This window comes from Physcomitrium patens, chromosome 1 (assembly GCF_059467195.1).
Source record: "Physcomitrium patens ecotype Gransden chromosome 1, ASM5946719v1, whole genome shotgun sequence".
In the NCBI taxonomy this organism is placed as follows: Eukaryota; Viridiplantae; Streptophyta; class Bryopsida; order Funariales; family Funariaceae; genus Physcomitrium; species Physcomitrium patens.
Genome location: NC_143410.1, coordinates 7,924,753 through 7,946,700, shown reverse-complemented (window position 1 = coordinate 7,946,700; position 21,948 = coordinate 7,924,753). Strand labels below are relative to the sequence as shown.

At 39.1% G+C, this 21,948-nt stretch overlaps 2 protein-coding genes across 5 annotated transcripts; both read right to left on the bottom strand.

Annotated features, from left to right (window-relative positions):
- Positions 1-601: 601 nt before the first annotated feature.
- Positions 602-8,489, bottom strand: LOC149989854 (uncharacterized). 4 transcript variants are annotated; one of them, XM_090249200.1, is made up of 16 exons: positions 7,263-8,489; positions 5,201-7,087; positions 4,917-5,024; positions 4,529-4,704; positions 4,353-4,440; positions 4,057-4,131; positions 3,712-3,933; positions 3,346-3,444; positions 3,155-3,229; positions 2,789-2,847; positions 2,556-2,667; positions 2,140-2,253; positions 1,752-1,829; positions 1,531-1,596; positions 1,085-1,201; positions 602-930 (listed from the first exon to the last, which is right to left on the bottom strand). In XM_090249200.1, the coding sequence occupies exons 1-16, from the start codon at positions 8,460-8,462 to the stop codon at positions 805-807; spliced, it is 4,602 nt and encodes a 1,533-aa protein (XP_090105326.1). In that variant the 5' UTR covers positions 8,463-8,489; the 3' UTR covers positions 602-804. The 4 variants fall into 4 exon arrangements, 3 of the variants coding, with proteins under 3 accessions (XP_090105326.1, XP_090105329.1, XP_090105335.1); XM_090249203.1 differs by having other exon boundaries at positions 3,712-3,930; XR_016502286.1 differs by lacking the exons at positions 602-930; positions 1,085-1,201; positions 2,556-2,667 and having other exon boundaries at positions 1,546-1,596.
- On the bottom strand, positions 8,463-20,642 carry LOC112291112 (uncharacterized; the record flags this gene model as incomplete). The annotated part of the gene is made up of 27 exons (XM_073533305.2): positions 18,484-20,642; positions 17,617-17,772; positions 17,421-17,504; positions 17,037-17,156; positions 16,784-16,897; positions 16,539-16,631; positions 16,329-16,418; positions 16,132-16,202; positions 15,972-16,046; positions 15,763-15,850; positions 15,570-15,628; positions 15,184-15,247; positions 15,004-15,069; positions 14,626-14,835; positions 14,364-14,468; positions 14,003-14,238; positions 13,766-13,835; positions 13,562-13,615; positions 13,376-13,438; positions 13,020-13,099; positions 12,667-12,748; positions 12,463-12,516; positions 12,252-12,353; positions 12,012-12,092; positions 11,787-11,903; positions 9,755-11,515; positions 8,463-9,602 (listed from the first exon to the last, which is right to left on the bottom strand). Coding segments are annotated over exons 1-27 (6,042 nt in total), but the record flags the coding sequence as incomplete, so codon positions are not given.
- Between the last annotated feature and the right edge of the window lie 1,306 nt (positions 20,643-21,948).

Sequence of the window (21,948 nt, the reverse complement as noted above, 5' to 3'; positions counted from 1 at the left end):
ACATTTTGTCTGTACAGTAAATTGTGTTTCATAGACCTTACCTTTAAAAAATTGAAGTATGTTAGATCTTTTCGATATGTCATATTAGATCAATTGTGACATGAATTCATTTTTTTTTTTTTAATTTTTTTTAAATTTTTTATTTCCCACTTACTTCGTTTTACAGTGTCATATCGATTCCCACAAACCTGTTAAGTTATTTATTTTGAAAATAATTCTGTGTATATATTTTGAGAAAAGTTATTTACGTTCGGTTATTGTGTTAAGTTTGTAAGTGCGTACGTTGAATGCAATATCAAATTTTCACATTCAAAAATTGTAATTTTTATTTAAAAAAAAAATTCATTTTGAACATGCATACAACCTTCAGTTCGTGCTAACAATTTCGCGTTCAAAATTGATATTGTTTTGATTGTGTTTTTGACTTATTTATTTTATGATTTTATAATTTAGTATGTCCGAGGAAACTCTAGGACAGTGCTTTGCAAAATGATTGATTTGAGTTGCATGTTTGTCAAACATATACTTCACTCTTTTCTGAGGAGAGTAAAAATGGAAAAGACACTATTTGTGAAAACATCGACTTTGTGCTAGATGCCAGTGAACAAAGCAAGCTTTTAATTGTACGTTAAACAGTGCCAAGATACACTCTGTGAATTGCACTTAAATAGTTCAGATAAAGTTCTCTACATTGAATACTACTACTCTATCCTACATGAACATTAAAATTGGTTTGCTCATTGAGATCCACAATGGTGTACATTGTCGTTACAAAATAAGAGTTACAGTGCAAGACAGCACAGTTTAACGAGGTGCAAAGCTGGGACCAGACGATCGCCGGAGCTGGTCCGTGTAGTTGCTGATGGAACTTAAGGGTGAGTGCTTAATCCGGGGATCGGAAAGCCTTTTCCTCACACTTGTGCATTTCACCTGTGCGTTTATACCGCGTTAGAAATCTCGGTGCATGATTACACCGTGCCAGCACAACTTGTTACAACACTACATGTTCTCAACCTGAATACTAATCTGGCACGAAAGAAACATGTGCAGCATGAAATGATGGTATAGTATACGGGATAGTAACCTTAGACTTTGAACTTGAGAGCTCTTGCTCTGTAGTTCGAAGGCGATGCTGAAGTAACTGAAGGGCATCCATGGCTTCCGATGAGGTCACATTTTCAGAACTCGACAGTCCAGCTACCTGTCAACCAAACACGATTCAAAACAACAAATAAGCAACGTCATTGTGGAGCGTAGACACCAAAATCATAAACTAAATATACCGCACTTGGAGATAATTATGTTGAACACTGTTCATACGGAGAAATTTGGGGACCAAAAATACTTGATAAACTAACGATTTCTACCATTGGAGTTGATGAATGCAAGGTTTGAGAGCCTCATACAAGCCCCTGGGCCTCAGGGCAGTGGTAATATGGAGGCAAAATGAAAGTCTTACGAGGAGGACAAACGTCTGCGAAAAAGACACGACGATCCTGGTTTACACTTCACATCAAACTAATTATTTACCTGCATGATGGCAGTGCATAGTAATGAGAGCTTTCCTTCTACTTGGACTCGACTATCCTCTGCTTCCTGAATCACACTCAGCCCATCCCCAAGTTTGTGTTATCAATAGCTTCAGGCTCATAGCGTAGAAATTTTCTTTGAAAAAGGAAAGTTAAAGTTTTCTTCCTGAAACCAAGGCTTGAAGACGAATCAACAAAGTATGCTATGATTTTGTCATGTACCTCAGCATACAGAAGCTCAGCTCGGCGCAGGTCATTGCTCAGCTTCTCATTAGCCAGTTTCAGAGCCTGGTTTTCTTCCTAAAGATATGAATGAGAAGATAAAGAGTTATCAGAAATTCAAGTCAAATTTCACAACTGGCAAAATTACGTCATTAGGGCTTCAAAGAGGGACAGTATTTACAATAGATAATTATAGATGATTAATGATTGGGCATGATTGTGCCAAGTATGTTTGTGGATGTCCAAGGAGTGCCTGTGCTGCAACGTACTGAGGGTATTCATTTTCTTGAGTCGATATCATAACTCAATCACCTATCAACAATTTGTCAGACACCTTACGACTATGTAATTCCTAATCAACAAACTCCCTGCTGATGTTGATATGTACCTTGATTTTAGCATGATGGTTAATTTGTTGATGGAAAGTCAGTTGACTAGTCGGGATTCTTCTGATCTGCATTTCAAGGTCTCTAATCTTTTCCTGATATTTGACTTTCTCAGCCTAAAACAGGAAACATAACAAAACTGGAATTAGTATGGAAGTTGGGTTAACCAGCAGTAACAATAGGTCCCATAACTGAAGCATGGTAAGACCTCCCGGGACTTGGCTGGCAAAATTATCGCCCATGAGTTCAAGGATATCAGGCAGAACATTACTCCTACAATTGTGATCGGAGGAAAATCTGCACCTCGATAATCGAGGATTTCGTCCATCAAAATTACAACATTCTATCAAGGCTCACTTAATAGCATTTATTAGGCAACCACAGACCATCTTTTTCAATTTCTTGGTTCAGGGCTTACTCTGAACTTTTTAATTTCATCAGTCAATACTTGCTCTCTTTGGCTTAAATTCTCAACAGGCGAAGGAGTGGCCTCCATCTCACACTTCCTGGTATTAATCTCCTCTATCCAGCTATAGACAAGAGGATAAAGGTTGGGGCGAAATTTTAGATATCTCCAAACATTTCAAAACATTTCGCAAGCAGATCGAGTTAACTGAAAAGTAAGAATAAATAACATGAAATTAAATTCACCTCTTTCTTTTTTCCCTGCAACTGTCGATCTGCAAACTTAAGCTGGACAGTTCTACTTCCTGTTTCACAGAAAGACGTGAGAGGTGAAACAAAAACTAGATAATTTTCTACAGCGAATGTGGTGGCTAACACAAAATAATCTGCCTCTGTAGTGCAATTGATAATCATGTTAATATGCTGGTAACACCTCTGAGGTCTTTCCCAATATGCTAGTCGAGAAATAACTAGCTCCCGTGAACCATTCCTGATTTCCATAATATGACGTCATCTTACCAGACTGAATGCTTGCAAAACAGCACAATTGCTCCACAAAATTTTCAAAAATTGAGTATGTTTTAGCCCTAAAATTCTAATTGAGAGGCGTACCGTTCCTTCAAACTTTTCGTTTTTTGGCCGCGCGGTCTCTGCCAACTGCTGGATCTGCTGATGACCCGACATGGACTGCAAAGCCTTACATAATTTATTAGCTGAATCTGACATTTAGAACTAGAATAAAACCTCCTATAACAGAGATTTTAACGGCATTGAGAATCTTCTAAATGCAGCCAAAAGTGTACCGTAATGTTGTGCATGTCAGTTTTAACACCAAGCAGATCTCGAAGCGCATCATGAGTCATGCTCTCTGCCTCAGCCAATCTTGAATACAGCACAGATATCTACATATGGATAACACTTCAGATTACTATATGTCTACCAAGCAGACAACATTGCATGAAAGCGTCACTAAACTAATATTGGGTCTATGATTCGCTAAAAATTGGAATAATCATAACGAGATTTCTTGAATGTGCAAAAATTGGTAGTGAAGAGCTAGAATAGTCGAGTTTCTAAAATTCTGTTGTAAGGTATTTCAATTGTCACGTGAATATAAATGCCAACGAAATGCAAAAACAAGCCATTTGAAAGTGACAGATTTAAACCACCTCTTGCAGGCGAGTTGATGCAAGGTCTTCAAGCTCCTTTATACGACAGTGGCATGAGGCATGTGCTGCATCACTATGTGGAAAATCGACTTCTGTTGATTTTGCGCCGAAAGACATAGATTCTTCTGTTACTTCTTTTGAGTTTGATATTGTGCAACCAGGTTGGGCTTCTGAAAATCCTATTTTTGATTGCTCTACTGCTGTATCCACCCGCTTCAGCTGCTAATTAAAATTACGTAACAATTTTTTTCAGAAAACTTATAGGTTAATCCATAGTTTTCAATTAACGTAATTTATATTTTCTCATGTTAATAGAGAAGTGAAATGAAAACACGAGAATACTACCTGCTGCTGGAATTCGGTTTTCTGTGCTTCAACAGCAAGCAGGAGGTCAGATATCTGTGCTATGACATCATTTATCTGCATGCAAACTGCATGTCAGGTCTATATCGTTTTTTCATTCTATACACAGATTACATTCGAGATTCCTAGGAGTTTAACAAAATTAGTTTAGAACAACAGCTTTGAGATGATGATCCTCATCTATAAAGAAGACGTTAAAACGTGCTCTTGCAGAATTTGCAATAGAACCGCAAACCTTAGCACTTCTCATTATCACATCATGTGGATTCATATTATACCTGAACGTCTTTGCCTTTAGAAGCAGTGTCGATCTTCGCCAATTTTCTTTGCAAAAGTGTTATATCTGACTCTTTCTCCTCTACTTTCCTGTGAAAAGCAAGATGCCATATGTAAGTGTAAAATTCGTACACGTTTTGCAACTTTAGACAGCGAGAGACTAAGTTGTTTCCAGCACCTCTCCGTATTTCTTAAAGTAGAAAGAGCATGCTCCAACTCATCAGCGTTTCGTGAGTTTGTTTCTTCAAGAGCGGATTCCATCACCAAAATTCGATCTTTTAACCGCTGTAACTCCATTTCCACAACTTCTCTCAGCAGTCGCTGCTTTTCTGCCTCTTTCTTCAGCAAGTCCAACTGGAAAACAGTCTGAATAAAATGAGATAGAGATACAAAATTTTGGTGAAGCCAATTACTGTCTTTTTGTTTTATTTCAGTTTTTAATATTTCAAGGAAATGCCAAACTGGAGATGATACTCAAATAAATAACTGATCAGATTAAAAAATAAATGAGTGCACAAATAATTATAATTGACACTATTGTTACGAAAAGAATACTCCCTACTCACTTGACTTTCAAGGGCGTTAACTGTGCTCTCCAACTCTTCGACTGAAGTCGTTAGAAGATCAGCTTCATCTTCTTTCTTCCTGGCTTGAGATTTAACCTGTTCTGCAGTCTGCACAAAATGGGAATGCTTTGTACTACAGGTTCAGAATCTATGGACCAGTATTTAGAACGTGGTGCAGGTCATTCGTAATAATATCGGAGAACTGTCTGTAGAGACTGGGGGATGAAGACGACGAGAAGTTCTGACAATTTCAACCTGGAGATGAAAATGTTTTTTTAATCTACCTGTAACAATTCAGAGATAAATGCATTTCGCTCCTCCACCAACACCTGCGTCATCTCCAGCTGCTCAGTCAACTCAAGAACTTCCATCTGAAGTCGGTCCCTCTCCATTTCAACATCCTTCAGATCTAGAGTGGCCTCTTCATGCGTGTTTGATATGTTCTGGTCCATCATGCGCAACTCATCTTCTAGGCTTTCAATAATTTGCCGTTTCTTGTCCATCTCTGTCTCCAGATCATTTGCCTTGCATTTCCAGGTCGTGGCCTGGTTTCTGAGTTGTACAATCTCCTCAGTAAGTTGACCAACTTCCATCTCCAATCGCGTCCGCCTTTCTTTCTGCAAGTTCATTTCATGTTGCAGATTATCTGTTTCAACTCGACATGAATCAAGCTCTTGCTTAAGGTGGAGCTCTTGAAGTGCAGACTCTTGTAGCAAATTGAGCTCAGATTCTAGACATTGTAGTAAGTTATTTTTCTGATGTAGTTCTCTCTCAAGTGCCTCAATTCCCAGTTGAGTCTCCACCTGCATATGTTCTGCAACTGTAGCCCGCTGTTGGTTGGCGGCGACTTCAGCATTAAGGTGTTTCAAAGTAGTTTTCAACTCTCTTATCTCGTTCTCGAGGGAGTCGAGTACTTCTTGCTGAATGCAATGTCTTGCGAAATGTTCTTCCATTTCATTCTCTCTCGTCTCGAGCTTTTCTTGATATTCAGCTACTGTAGCAGATCCTCTTGCTATTGCTGTAATCAATTCCTGCCTTACGCACTCCATCTCAGCCATGCGTTGCTGACATCCCTGCAGTTCCTTATACATCAATTCAACTTGCTCCTTGCATTCTTCCTGAGTTGCAAGAAGTTTCCCTCGAAGAATTTCTAATTCAGATTCTTTCTCATCAAGTTGTACCTCTGTGTCCTGGCATCTTTGTTCCCAATCCCATAAATCTGCTTCCATAACTGCCTCTTGGGTTTTGAGCCTTTTTAACTCATCTGAGAACACGTGATGCTCCTCATCTTTTCGTTCTTTCAGCTGGGCAAATGTGCCCCTTAATTTGTATAAAGAATTATTAGAACCTTTCAATTGTGCTTTTAGCTCTCCAATTTCTTGAGATTGGGAAAGGACCTCAGTAGAAAGCGTAGATTTGATCCTTTCAAGCTCCTCATTTTCCTGAAAGCAAGCATGAAGATGCAATAGAAATGGAGAAAACAATCTCATAATCTTCTTGGAGCATTGAAGAATCTCTGCGTACTGCAGTTGGCGTTGGCTCAGAAGTTTAAGAAGATACGTTGACATGGCATACCTCTCTCTCGGATCCTTAACTGCTTTCTCAACCATTTTTTTGAGAATATATAGTTCCATTCTCTGGTTAGATGCAGAGGTAGAGGCATCCAGCAGCTCGATTTGCAGCTTATGTATTTGCAACTTCAAATCATTGCACTTTCTTAACTTCGTTGATTCTTTATTGATAGTTTTGTTTCCAATTTTCGAGTCGTCTGCAATTTCAAGTCGTTCATCTCTCTTACATACAATGTTCGCTTGAGCCTGCACGGTCGTTTCCAATGAAGTATGGATTTCCAGAGAATTTTCACTTCTTTCCGCAGGTTCTTCATAAATTGTAGATGTCATTTTCTTCTTATCCTCCAGTTGCCTTGAGACACTTTCCAAGATGATTTTGAAGTTTTCGAGCTGTGTCTCATATGTAGTACATGCAGCGCAGGCTTCCTGCAACTGCCTGTGAAGCTGTCTACTTTGAGTCTCCAGCCTCTCTGGAAGGTACTTGTGATCATCAGTTGCGGTGCAAGTCTTTTCCAAAAAACATTCTTCAGCGTATCTCAGCAGAGAAACATTATCCTGTAAAAAAGCTTGCGTTGTTGATATTTGGACGAAATTCTCTACCTGCAAGTGAATCATATCAGCTATCACGATCTCTTTATCACAAAGTACAGCAGCAGTACTTTCTACTATGGTAGTCAGGATTTCTATGGCTGCACTTAGCCTCAACTTTCACAAGCTTATCCGATGTACTTTCCAAAACATGTCTTAGTAATACTGCGTCAGTGATAAGGTGTACCTCTTTCCTTCCTATTTCTTTGAATTGCGCTTCCATATGATGCGTTGCATCTTTTACATCCAATTGCGAAACTCTCAGCAAGTATCTGGTACTGTCAAGGGTACTTTGTGAAGTCTGATTTCCAACCACCCTTTTCTGGAACCTCTGCTCCGCATTCACTGCCTTCACATTCATCTTATCTAACTGCATGCGGGCTTTCTCTACAGCATTTTCTATCTTTAAATTTTTTAATTTGGTAAATTCTTTAAATTCACGATTGAAACCAGCTGCAGTCTTTACACAACTGTTCCCAAGAAGCAATTTTTCTTCATGAATCTCCAAATCCAAGAATTGAATACGTGTCTCGACATGATACATGGTAACAGCCACTTCCTCTTCAACCACACTAGGCATCATTCTGCTCTGAAGCGTCATGACATCCTCCCTCGACTTTCCTCTGTATAAATTGTGGATGACGCTTACATTTGCTTGACCTATTGTAAGAACATGAAGTTCTGCCTCCTTCAAAGTGAGACGTGCTTCCGAAAACCATCTCCTTATGATTGTCACTTGACTGCCGTTTCCAGTGGCGCAAAGTTTTGCTGCTTCCATCTCCGAATCTGTCTCTACTATTCGCTTCAGCCGTTCACGTTCTGATTCGTCAAGTTTCTCTTCGGATTTTGTGAGTAACTCCATAACGTTGTAAAACCCAGTTTCATAATGCTCCTTTGGCGACTTTCGGCATCGAACCTCATCTTGAGAGTTTTCTTGTGCTCTGTTAAAGTTAATTAGCTCGAGCTTTAGAGCACTCCTACCAGGATCTGAGCATTCCAACTCGACTTCCATCTGCCTGCAGACTGCAATGTTTGCATTCATTTCTATTTGCAATGATAAAATAGTGCTGTCCTCATCATTTATCTGTGTCTGTAGTATTTCGCACTCGCATAGTATTCTTTCAACCTCCCTCTTAAGTACGTCAAGGTAATGATGCAATAGCTCAGTCTCTGAAGTAAAGCTTCTGGCTCTGTGAAGTTCAAATGCATATTGTTCCATATCAGAAAGCTCGAACCGAATTGCCTCCTGGTTCTTTAGTAGTTGGTTATTGACGGCTTTTAAAAGTATAATTTTCTGTAGTAGCTGCCCGGTAGCTGTGTCTGAAGCAGACAGTGAAGACTCTGCCGCTACTAAATCCCACTGTATTTTTTGTGAGAAAATTTTCATTTCCGTCCGATCCAGAAAAGTTCTGAAGAGATGGTTTAACAGTTCTCCTGTCTTCATATTCCATTGGATCTCTAGATCCTTTATTGTCATTTCAAACTTCTTTTCAATTTCCATCACCTGCTTCTTCAAAATTTTCAAGATACAGTGAAAGCCTTGCTTTGGTTCTTGACAATCAACTAGCTCTAGTTTAGTTATAAGATGGTCTTCCAACAGTTCCTTTTGCAGTTTTTTCTTCATAATATCCTTCTGTTCCTGCAGGGATAAAAATTTCATCTCCTGACAAACCATGTAGCTAGTCAGACTGTTATTCTCATCAGCAAGAGCTTCCTTCTGAAATTTCGATTCCTCTACTGATCGGGTAAGCTCTTTTGTTAACGAGATCGAAGTACATAGTTTCTCTTGAAGTGGAACAGCCGTACTTTCCGATTCAGTCCATTTTTGACGGAACATGGATATCTCTTCTTCCTTTTGCTTGATTAAGGTCACTAATGCATCCAAATCATCCTTCAGCGCTTGGATGCGTAAACATAATGCCACAGTACTCAATTTCTCCGCTAACATACTCTCGCGTTCAGCTTCCACGACCTCAATCGGATCCCTATCCTCCTGAGCTTTTGCAAGATTTTTCTCAAGACTTGAGCAGCACTGCAAGATCCTGTGCTCGATGCATTCAATCCTAGCTTCCAGCTTTTCTTTCACAAGGTAAAGTGCATCTAAATACAAAAGTATTTCTTTCATCCGGCGGTGTATATCTTCCACCTTGTTTTCAAAACTGTGTAACTTCAGTTCCAAGACGTTTTCTTGCCGGAATGTCTCTTGGCCCTTCTGCTCCACAACAAGAATTAACTCCTCTAATGTAAATCTCAACCTCTGATTTTCGCTCTGGATTTTCTCCTTCGACTGCAGTAACTCTTTCAGCTCACAAGAAAGCTTGGTTTCGCGAGAACAAGAATCATTCAACTGAAACTGCGCTGTGGCAAGCCTCAACTGAATTGCTGTTAGTGCTTCATCCTTCCTCAAGCATTGTTCTTGCGCAGCCACTTTTTCAACTAACAACGCTTCTTTCTCCATTTCGCAGTCCCTCAAGTGCTTTTGAAGACGTAAATCTAGATCTGACATGAATTCCTGGTGTAACTCAAACTGCGAACATTGGACCAAATTTGAACGTGAGTAGCAAAACCTCCCCAAAAATCCGTAACAGAGTACGGTTAGAATTTCTGTTGGTTTTACATGTCAAACAAAATACATTCAAGAATCCCTTTAATCAAAATGATGAAGGAAAAGTTCCAAACCTGATGCTTGTAAAATTCCGCAGAAGTATGCGTTCTATTCAACTCTTGCTGTAAAAATGATACAACTTTTTCCCTCTCTTCTCGTAAAACAATAGTTTGGATTTGGACTTCTTCAAGTTTTGCCTCAAATTTTTGTGCCACATTATGTGCAAGCTCAAGCTCCTCTTCAATCTGTGTGCACCTCTGTTTGGCCTCCATTGAGACCTCCTCTAACCGTTCTTTATCAACCTCCCATTTTTCTTGTACAATGAACATGTCAGCTTGCAAAATGGCCATCGCCACCACCTTAGCTTCTGCTTCCTGAACTTGAAAAAACATTCTCTCCAGAGAGTTAAAATGTTCCGCAATTTCATTTAACTTTATCTGAAGCTTTTCCTTCGCTAAGGCCAGGTGCAAATTGCGATCCTCACTTGTCATTAAATCGTCTTGCAGCGTCAAAACACTTTTCTGCAAGACATCTAAAAGAGAATCTTTCGTTTCCATTTCCTTCCTTGCATTCTCGATTTCTTGCACATGTTTAATATTCTGATTGCTGAGAATTTCCTTTGTTTCCATGAGCTCTTTCAAAATCAAATTTAACTCGACGATTTCATTCTGTAAGTTCATGACCATTATGTTTCGCTCGTTAACTTGGGAAATAACATCATCATATTTGAGCTTCTGAAATCCCTTATCTGCTGCTATCTTATTTTGGAGCCACCAAAGAATAATTGAAGTCACTTTGGATGACCTTTCAAAGAATTCTCTATCAATGGCAAGAATCACCGCAAGTTGCTCTTTTTCCATGGCCAACTTCTCTCTCTTTCTATCGCAACCAACCAATTCTCCTTGAAACTTGGTCAAAACATCCCGCATCTGCGCTAATTCAATGTCGGTATCCTCAATCTTTTTCAAAGCAGTAGCAAATTTCTGCCGATAATTCTCAATGTCTTCACGCAATTTAGCTTGAACAGAAACTGCAGCCACTGCCTGGGCTTCTGCTTCCTGCAGGCGAGCCTGATCCCTGTCAATCTCATGTTGCAGCTCTGAAACCAGTGAGCTATTTTCCAACATGTTGACTGTAGCACTTTCAAGATTTCTCTGTAAGCTTGAAATTAAGGAATCTTTGTTCTGCAGCTCCTCATTAGCAATTTCAATTTGCAGTCTCAGCTTGTTGTTTGCAGTACATTCAAATGCTAGAGTATCTGAATACCATGGCAACATGATAAAGCAAATGGAAAAATCTCTCTTAATGCAGTTACAACTATTGATGCGACCAGTCTGTTTTGCTATTCCTGTATGATTTTTTCCTGCAGGGCAGTATGACGTATTGGATTGTTGCATATTGATGCGTTCCTGTTCTCCTACTCTGTCAGAAGCAGTCGATTGTTTTAAGGGGACATCGTTTATTCCTTCTATCTCACAGAAAACTTCGGTAAGGGCAGATTCTACCACTTCATCTACCAATTGCACAGCCACAAGGTTATTTTTTCGCGTTCCCACCCCTATCCTCGAGGGAGACCCATCATTTAATTCGGCGTCATTGTCAACCTTTAACGCAGATTCATTTTGGATGATGTTTTTCTGTGTGCAACCGCTTTCAGACGAAAGATCTAGTGGCTTCAGGTCTTGCAACAGCTCAGTGATGACTAAAGCATTGTTCCTGCATGGAACTTCTACAGCTTGCTCATCATCAGTTAGCGATGCCGGGGCATAGGCTTTTGCGGACAGTTTCTCTATCAATGAATGTGCTTCACTTTGCTCCCTCCTCAAGCCAGATTCCTACAACACAAACCAATATTCACTATTTTATGTCGGTTTGATTCTCAAAAGACTTGCAATGAAGGATGGTGTTAAATATCCATAACCTCAGCATTGCGGGTTATTTAGACGCTTTTGGTTTCCCACGTTCAGAACAAAACCATCAGATAGTTTGAATATCATCATGGGCATGACTATATTCATGAGATTCTCTACACTACTATTTCGTAATTATGTCGATGCAGCAATCTATATAGTTATTTGCAAGTTCAAACATGTAGATACTAATTACCTTCAAGCGTGCTGCAACGGCTGCTTCAAAATGTTTGAAGGACAGGCGCTGATAGTCCATCTCCCTCGCTCCCAAGTGTATTTTCCTAATGGCGTCCTGTCCCAACGCAGCCATTTCCTGCACGGTATGTCGCAATTTTGAAACCTCTGCTAATAAAATTAGATGTTTGCGCTGCGAATATGACTTGATGACTAGGTATGATTAAATCTGTTTAAACCCCAATACCTTGACAATTGAAGGGCATGATTCAACATGTTGCAATTGATTCACAAGCGTCTCCGCTGCGTTCAGTACTCCCCTGGTTTCCTGAAGATGAATAAACCATACTTTCAGGACGACAATTGTCATCACTAGATTCCAAGCATTGTTGCATGACTGAGAGCTGACTCATTTTATTTTCAAAGGTTTTAGAAATTATATGATAACCTATCAATGGGAGAAATCTGTCTCAATATCAACTAGTACCTGAACCTCTGTTTGGAAATCAGCTGATTTCCGTAAAGACACGTTGAGCTGCTCATCGAGATCAGACCGCAAGCTGGGATCATGTGTCGATCCATCCTCGCTCTATAAGTGAAGGCATGAACGAAATCAAGATTGTCCTCTTATCATGTCAAACTCAGAAAACTCCATTTCTTCTGGAAGCACGTGACAAGTCATTGTTCAAAGAATTTACCTGCTGCGATTTAGTCTTAGGATTTGATACGAGCTCTACATGCTGGGCATGTACCTGTTCACATGATTCAACATTCAGTACCTGCTCCTGCAAAATAATGTGACAGCAGAATTATGAAGTTCGATGAAGTTCTTTTAATAGCTAAACCACAATATTCAGTCAAAACATTCAAGATGAAGAAAGTGAAAAAAATTACGTCCTTACCCGAAGCTTTTGGAGCTCCTCTTGATAAATTTGAATCTCCAACTTCGCTTCTCGAAGCTCAGCGCTTGATTCATCCAGTGCCCTAACAAAAGAATCTGATCAGGCGTCTTGTTTAATATTTTCTAGCACATGGTCAAAAACACTTGCTAGAGCAATCAAGTTAAATATTCCTCAACTTTCTTAATGACCACAACTTGACATATCATAACGACAACCAATAATTATCAAGTTATGCCCATCTCGTTCATAGTTTCAAGCAAGTTCGTCCTCCTACTAATGTCGACGTCAACTTTAAGAATCAGATGCACTGATTAAATTTTCCTTCCGAAAAATTCGAGTAAAAGACTTCATACTCCGTCAAACTTGAGTTTGCTTCCAAACTTATGCTCAGGTTTTTCCGGCAATCATCAACCTCCCTTCGATAGTTGTCAGCCTGTATATGTAAGAAATGCCACAGCTTACACGAGGGGACATGGCATACAGTTGCTTTATATGAGTTCGTGATTGTAGGTCCAGGTCATCACAACTCCAAAAACGATTATTACGAGCGATCATGAAACATGTTACGAAGACAAACAGTTCAAGATTTCAATGTCAAACTTCTATGATAATAAGCCTAAAATGTTGGTTTGAGTGACTTGGTAATAGATGACGAATCATCGTAGAAGGATATGCATGAGAACACGCAATGAAAAAAGCAGTTACATACTTCAATTCGCAGTAGCTCGATTTCCCGCTTGGCAGCAGCAAGCTCAGGTGCCAATGCTTCTCTCTGCCTCAACGACCAATCACGTCATAATCATCCCGAAGTGGTCCCCTTCATGATATGGTTACTTTTACGAGATACGTATAACTGAACGACAGAGGAGACGATACGTTCTAGGATGTGAATTACCTGAGGCGAAGTAAGAGCTGTAAGTGATAACTTGCTGTCCAGAACTTCAAGCAGCTGCAACACATAAATGAGCATGTAATTTAAGTGAACTTCACTTCTGAGATATATAACCGTCTGTGTTTGCATGATCAAAGAGCAACTTCAAACATCCAACACTACTACCTCAAACTATTTTTCAACATCCACTCAAAAGAATTCCTGAACCTGATCTCTCAAGTTGGAGATTTCATCAGCCATGGCCTCCCTCTCTCCACCTGCGTAAAAGTCCTGAAACCTGCATTGGGAGTATCAACTTGTAGAATCCATACTCCAATCTTTAATAGTCTACTATTTTCCTTGAGGCTACACCGATCAGAACTCAGATAGTTTTTCAATGGTGATATTTATAAAAAATGAACCGGCCGCAACTAAGAAGTATTGTATGACCAGAACGACAGTAACCTGCGAAGTTGCTCCAGTAGCCGAATATTTTCGATAGCAAAGCGCGTGAGCTCCGGGTTACGATCAAATTTTGCTTGTACAAGCTGCAACTCGTTCATAAGACATTCCTTCTCTTGCCTAAGGTACATGTCAGCTGGTGTAATGCTTGCTGAGAGAGCTTCAAGTCTTTTTATCTTATCCTCTCGAAATCGTAATAACATTTTGCTGCATTGACTATCATCTTCCCGTTGTTTCACCTGTACACCACAGTCCCCTCTCAGATGAATTAAACAGGGTCGAGTATTATTTCTCAATAGGTAACATTCATCATTATTTCATTTCCTTCCACAAAATGTTACAGCTGAAGAATGTTCAGACTCACCAGGCGGTTCAGCTGTTCAATCTCGGATGCTTGTCTCTTTTGAGTTAACTCTGCCTCCTGCTCTCTTCTGAGAGCTCCTGCCAGCACTGCCTCCATAGATTCTAGCTATCCTCAACGAAACCATCCCCCAAGCCAGACGTGACAAATAACACGATGAGTTCAACGATTTTTCACAGAAGAACCAGATGATGTGTAAATTGAAGAAGTGTTCTGGATTCTTTTGATTTCATTGAAATCTTCAAGTATGACAATTTCGCCAAACCTTTTTAAGTCGAAATCGTGAACCAGAAAAGGACTTGCTGAATTCCCACGAATCCAAGGAACATCGAGATTGCTCATGTTCATCAAGTGTAACTACTGCCAATCTCAGATTGTGGTCTCCTTTCTGCATGCCATCTTGGTCAGCTGATGTTACTGAGGGCATAGATGGCGCTCTTGGCAAGCATTGCCTTTTCATGCGGTCCAACTCTTCCTAAAATCGAATACAGCGTGTCAATTTCGACCACTGAAGATAAAAGAAATATACATAGCAACAAATACACACGCTTTCTATTATCAAGTCACTGAAAATCTCAACGTGTTTAGAACAATAGTGCTTCTTCAATAAAATATCGTATGGATGCGACTCCAATCTATCAACCTTCAGTTCTTGTATTTCTTGATGAAGCCCAATCAAATCTCCGGAGGCATCTTCATTCACAATGGCCTGGTCAAGTATAAAAGCACCAGGTTGGTCATAGTCCAGATTCATGGTTGATCATCAAATGCAGCTTTTAATCAATTAAAATCACCAACTGAAAATTCGGTTGTGAATGCATACGTTATTTCGGATGAATTTCGCACGTTGAGCAAACTTCAATGTACTCAGAGTTTCAAGAGCACAGCTGCGAGAACGCACAAACCCATGAGCATTTTGGAGGCTGAAAAGGATGTACTAGCAAATTTTCTTCACCATGTAGCGCTGTACCAGTATCAAAATAATAACTCAATCAATGCTAATAATAATAATACTAATAATTGAAAGAAAGAAAGAAAGAAAGAAAGAAGGAAAATAAAAATGAAGAAATAAATAATATTAAAAAAAAAGAAAAGGTAAGAAAAAAAATGGAAGAGAAGTAGACAAATAGATCAACTATAAATTAATATTTTATTTAAAAAGGGGGAAAGACGAAAGAAAAACATAACAAGGATCTGAGAGTTTAATACCAGCTAGAAGGACTGATATTTGCTATCATGATAGTCTTGGAATTCCCACCCAAGGAATCCTGAATCGAGGGTGGTCAGAGTGATTAGTCACTGCATGCACTGATTAGTACAATCACTATGCACCACTGAACTACACATATTTAAGAGAATACTATTCACCTAATTATAATGTAAGAGTAGTTGTCTACCGAACCTGCAATAAGTATGTGAGTCTTGAATCGCGATAAGGCACATGACGCTGTTTCCCACCAGCCACATCGACGAGTATCATGATGACGAGTCTGTACGGCAACCAGCATTGAATTCCAGAAGTGTTGACCATCATTAATGACTTTCTTGCATAGGTTTGGTCACAATGCTGGCAAGGGAAGAAACATGAGTGATCATCAAAAAGTAACGTACCCAAGGGTGGAGAGTGACTTGTTTATGTTAGAGGCCTCCTTCAATCGATCTCCTTCAGCACCTGAGTATTTCTGTCTGTATTATCAACAGTGTTAATATGCCTTTCAACTAAACACTTTGAAGGTCACTTTTCTGCTGAAAATGTCAGAAATTTCCTAACCTCTCAGATCCTGCAAGATCAACGAGATTCAATCGGCCAAACCGAGAGTTTGTCATTGAGTTTAATTCCCACTGCAAAATATGAGAAAAAAATGGGTCACAAGCATCAGTTCATCGTCATCCGATACTACTTACAACAAAATTGCAAAAAAGAAATATTTACGCGAAAGAGAAAGTTTAAGTGATCCTAAGATTTACTCTGCTTTCAATGGTGCAGATTAACACACTGTGTGAGCGACTGCTCTCACGGTTCATAGTTGTGGCAGCCACTTTCCTGTTGGCAGATCCCTGCGTAATTCAATTAACACGTTGCAAATTGTATCCTTAGTTCTCTTTCACACAATAGTTCGATTTTGAACAAAGTTAAGATCGTCTACAAGCATTGAATTAGCCCTCTACAAGTCTTACCAATAGGAGGAGCTGAACAACGTCTTGGTCACTTCCCACCTCAATCTCCAATAGGTTTTCTACGTACACTCCTTTCTTGCCACCTTCTCGCAACTGCAGCCCAAGTGCGACATTCCCAAGGGCCATAATGTAAGATCTCAGCATGATAGACGAGCAAACTAGGGTAATTGAAGAGTTGTAGATTAAATTTACGGACCCAGAAATTTTAGCATACATCTTCATTGTAAGCGCATCTTATTACATACCTGCAAATTCGTAGAGGTTGGCTCCAATAGATCTATTATCTGCTCATTATATATCTCTAGAAAGGAGCACTTGCAGACATATTTCATGTGCTCATTGGTTCGAGCTTCTTCTTCCTGCCAATGCAACCACGAAACATTTCCGCAACACTAAATACTCCCATTTCCGCTTTCCAAGGTCTTGACTTAGAAGTAACAGAAAAGATGCAAGCTCGCAGATTCAAAAGAGATAGCTAGCAAGGACTTCTCTCCTCACCCTCTTTATCCGGGAAAATAGATACTCAAACACCCGTGGTGTTATGCCTCGGCTTTCGCTGGGTTGGTTTTCAAGGTCCTCGATGTCTCCTAGCATTGTATGAGTTTTACCACTTCCTGTCTGAACACGTGATCACAGCTCAACTGACAAGTGCCACAAATCTTGAACCTCGCTAGCATATCTTAAGGAACTTCACGTTTAATAAAAACTGACATCGTTCTAGGTAAGAACTACACATCACAGGATTCAATAACCATTGAGAATTCGTTTTGGATGCCATCCGAGGTGAACCGGATACAAAAAGAAATCAACCAATCATACTTTAAGTGTACAAATGGTACTGTTTAGATGCATCATGTTTAAAAAAGATAGTTTAAATCTTACCTGACCATAACAGAACATACAGCTGTTGTAGCCAGCCATACAGTTTTCGACCATAGGCACACCTGACACCTTAAAAAGTTTCTCCTACAATGTGAAAAGCAAAAAATTCTCAATCGAATATCACTGCTGAAAACTTACAGACGAAACTAGGCAGTACAATCGCTAACAAAGTCACAGCAAGTAAACTGATGCAAACCTGTGAGATGTGTTCCCCAGCAACATGATCGAAAGTAAACCTCGCCTCTGGTGGACCAATCCAGGTGATGCTACGGGAGTTCTCTTGACGAACACATGTGCTGAAGCCTTTCAACGCGGATTCAGATGCGCTGATGGGTCGAGTGCGAATTATTACCTAAGACATTTCCATCATCAGCTCAATATCTTATCCCTTTCAACATTCTTTATCCACTATACGATTCTGCATCAAGGAGCTGCGGGGACTAGAATGCAGTGGGACCAAAGTTCATTGTAAAATTCATGGAAGTAGTCAGCGAGAGCCTAATAAGAAATGCCATATGCAAGGAGCACGCGATAGCTAGCAGAACAATCCTGGTGTAAATGCCAGAAAACGTAAGAGTCCAGTTAAAAAGGATTGATCACGTCGATAGAAATATGCAGACGTTTACCAAATCCACCATAGTATCCTAACTGCCATTTTTAAGCCGAGCTCAATAAAAGTGGAAATCCTTTCGGTCTCAAGCAACTTGATTCTGTACAATGTGTTCCATGACCAGAAGCAATTTATAAGCCGAACTTTAGGGTATTAGACTGATTGGTTATCAAGTCTCTGCCTGTGTGCTAATACATGTCCGAAACGGCGATAATCGAAAGGTAAACTTATCACCATGCATTAGGTCCAATCTGAGATTCCGAATCACGTGAGGGAACCTGTCTTGATGCCCTAACTGGCGAGGAAATTGGAACTTGTTAACAAAATATTAATGAGAAGTTAACAGCTCGGATGCCTCTTTTATTCACGATCCATCTCACAACGAAGAATGTTCATCAAAAACCTCATAATTGAACATGAATGCAACAGCATAGTCCAGTATCGATTAGCCACCTGAACATTATGATCCTCCCAGAACGTGGGATCATCCTCGACATCAAATTGCTGTTCCAAAGTCTGCCTGCTCATGTAAAATTGCATAGATCCTGACGATCTCCCACTTTCAGTCGCCCGTGTGCTCCCTACACTGGCTGCGCTGTCAGGAGTAGCGCCATACCTAAGTAATCTACTTACTCTGCGGCTGGGAGTAGACTGGAGGAGGGACAAGTTGGTCGAGCTGACCCAACTCTTCGAAGTCTCGGAATCTACAGGAGGCTTGTTCGTGAATCTCGACGTTCGAGGGGTTTGCTCACTGGACCCTGCCTTGCTAGCTCCAGTGTTCGAAATTGCAGGTATTTGATTACTCGTTGCAGGAGTGCTCCCTGCATTAACAGGCATGTTCCAGCTCTTGCTTGCAGACTCAGTCGATCGCGAACTCTCTTGCAGTGAGCGAGCTATGGAAGCCGTGACTGGCAGTTTAGAGGGCCAGGGCGAAGAAATCCTGGTGGCTGACCTAGTCAGAGTCGTCCGTTTTTCGCGAGACTTTTCTGGGGACTTGTTGGACGCGGAGTTAATGTTAAATTCGATATTCTCATGCTGCCTGTAGACTGCAGCTCCCCGTTTCTTGCCTATTGTTGTTAGAGCTCTGAATGGTGAATCTGGCTCCGTCTGCTCCAACATTGAGCAGGAATTTTGGGATGATTCTGGAATAGGATGGAGCGGCTGTCTTCCAAGATACAATGGCAGATTTGTGCCAATTTCCTGTTTCTTGAGTGAATCCTGCAATTGATGGCGGCGCGAGAATGTCGATCTTAATGTCATTCCTCTGAGATTTTCTTGCTCCTGTTATAGGCTGAATAATTTATAGTCACACTACCTCTCTGCTTGCTATTGTTGCAACCTTCAATTGCTTTACTTCTACAAGCTCATAATGCGACCAAATGACCTTCTAAGCTTCTTAAATTCGCATTGCAACATCTGATACAGAGAATGCGACTTATGTAAAAACTTCGAAAACAAACTCTACCTCAATTATTAAACCTCGACTGGCTACTTTTCTAGAGATGTCCGTAGTAGAAAAAAAATGGTTATCCTCAACCTAACACCTGAGAAACAATCAAAAACTATTTAAATCGCCTGGCGAGGAGATAGTTTTATTCCGTCTTCGCCGTAGTCTCTTTGACTAACATAAAGCCCGCAAGTAGCTGTCACTCCGCTCTCCTTAGCATTCAAATGCGTATGAGACCAACTCTCTTCGGGGATAAGGATCGACAAGACGTATGTTAACTCTCAGCCACAGTCTCCATGGTTCTTCAATTCGAAAACTACAGCGAAAATGACGGTCAATAAAAAGGAGACGAGATTGCAACTATTCAGTAAATAGCAGTCACCTCAGAATAGACCAGACTAACGACCAATATTATTCTAAAGAACAACTATGTTTTCGCTCTGGTAAGCCATAGATCAAGTTGTCTCCCACACAGCTCGTGGAATCCTTTTCGCATCAGACATAATTACGCTCCATTATCCCGACGCCCGCAAAGAAATTATATAATTTCACAGTTCAAACTCAACGACACTTCTCTCATTAATACCCCAAGATTCGAACGGAAAAACGCACATAACCATTCTACACAAAGTACATAAGTACACAACGCCGCTGAAAACTTCCTCCCTAGGACAGGATTCATGGCAATACTAAACACATTGGCTTCAATCCGTATCCCTCAACACAGGTTGTTCAAAATTCTCCCACTCATTATGCCAGTGCTTAGACTTGGAACCTTCAACGATTATCAAATTACGAAGGACAATCCTCCGCCAAAGCTGTTGTCAAATTACGAATCAAAGTCGAATTCTCGGCATCTCTTGGATGTCTCCCTCTCTCATCCGGATCCTTCCATGACCACCGGCTCGGTCTCAAAACACAATTTACAATGCGATGAGATACATTTACACGCGCATTAACTCCAAAACGTAACAAGAAATGGATAAGTCGGAAACTATGTGTGCATTTCACAATGTCGACAACACGGTAGCTGGAAACTGAAATCAAACTGAAGCCAGCTCCTTCGTCTCTCGATGTGAAAACAAGGCATGCGCTCCCCTTCACTAATCGACAGCGACTAACACATCGGGCACGACATCCTTTTAACATTAACAGACTGCCCTAAGATATTTGGGTTCCTGTTTTTGATAATGCAAACTAAATTCGTAGGATTTGGATGATAAATTCATACAATATGCTATCAAGCCAATTTTAATTATTTTATGGCATTTAATGAGATTTCTTTTTTGCTTTATATTTATATATTCTTAAAGTATTAGTGAAACAATATTTATTCTCAAATTTTTAGTAACAATATATCCAGATTTAATTTTAAATGTAATTTTTTTTAATAATAATACATAAATATTTTTTATATTACATCCAAAGAAAACTAATAATTTTCTCACAAAGAATCCAATTTAAAATAGATAATATAAACTTGCTTTTGACTAGATTTTTTAATTGTGATTTTGAGAGCAGTGTCAAAAAATAAACAACAACATATGATAGCAATTATTATAAACTATCATAATTAAGAAAATAAAATTTATAATAAAAAATATAATAAAATTATAAAATCATTAAAAAATTTATTTAGACAATAGTTTCAATCTAATTAAATCAATTGAATTATATTGATTTGTATTAAAATAAAATATTTTTCTAAAATTGCACAATTTTTTTTCATATATACTAAAATCATAGTAAGTTATTTACATAGTGTGTTTTTAGTATTTTATTTAATATCAATTAAGTATATTTTTAATATATAATATAAAGCAACATTAAAGTTGATGTAATTTTAAAAAAAATGATATAAGACAATTGTATTAGAGCAAAAAGTTTTAACTATCAAAAAATATTTATAAAATATGTAATTAAAGATTTAATTAATGCTTATTAAATTGATTATCAATATATTGCCATACTAGGAAGTGGTATAATATATAAAAATAATATAAAATATTATAAGAATTTGATTTCCAATAACAAAAAAAATTATAGATATAACTCAAAATAGGTTGGTATGAGCTAAAGATGAAGTGGTATGATATTGAAGTAAAGAAATATGGGCTGAGGTAGAATGACATAGGCTAATGTTGACTTTTAGACCACTTTCTCCTTTTCTTTTGTTTGGGCTTTCTTTCCTTAGGAATAACTAGCTATTCTTTAAGGTTTTTTTTAGAGGTTTTTTCAGAGTGCATTTCAAATTTGGATTTGAGATTTTGAGAAGTTGTTCTTGTCTTTACAAGCTTTGTAAAAAGCTCTTACTTACTCCAAGAGAAGTTAATATGAAGCTGTAGTACCTTTCTAAATAAAGAAAGAACCAACTACTTTTTAGGATTTTTTTTTGGAGATTTTCTCAGAATGTATTTTGAATTTGGATTTGAAATTTTGAGGAGTTGTTTCTTTCTTTATAAAATTTCCAA

Bases quoted from the DNA above. Each gene is read 5' to 3' on its own strand.
- LOC149989854 (XM_090249200.1), bottom strand. From the start codon at position 8,462: ATGAAAATTTTCTCACAAAAAATACAGTGGGATTTAGTAGCGGCAGAG. The intron at 3,934-4,056 runs GTAGTATTCTCG...AATTTTAATTAG, and splicing joins AAACCGAATTCCAGCAGCAG to CAGCTGAAGCGGGTGGATAC. The intron at 2,254-2,555 runs GTAAGCCCTGAA...TTCCTGTTTTAG, and splicing joins ATGAAATTAAAAAGTTCAGA to GCTGAGAAAGTCAAATATCA.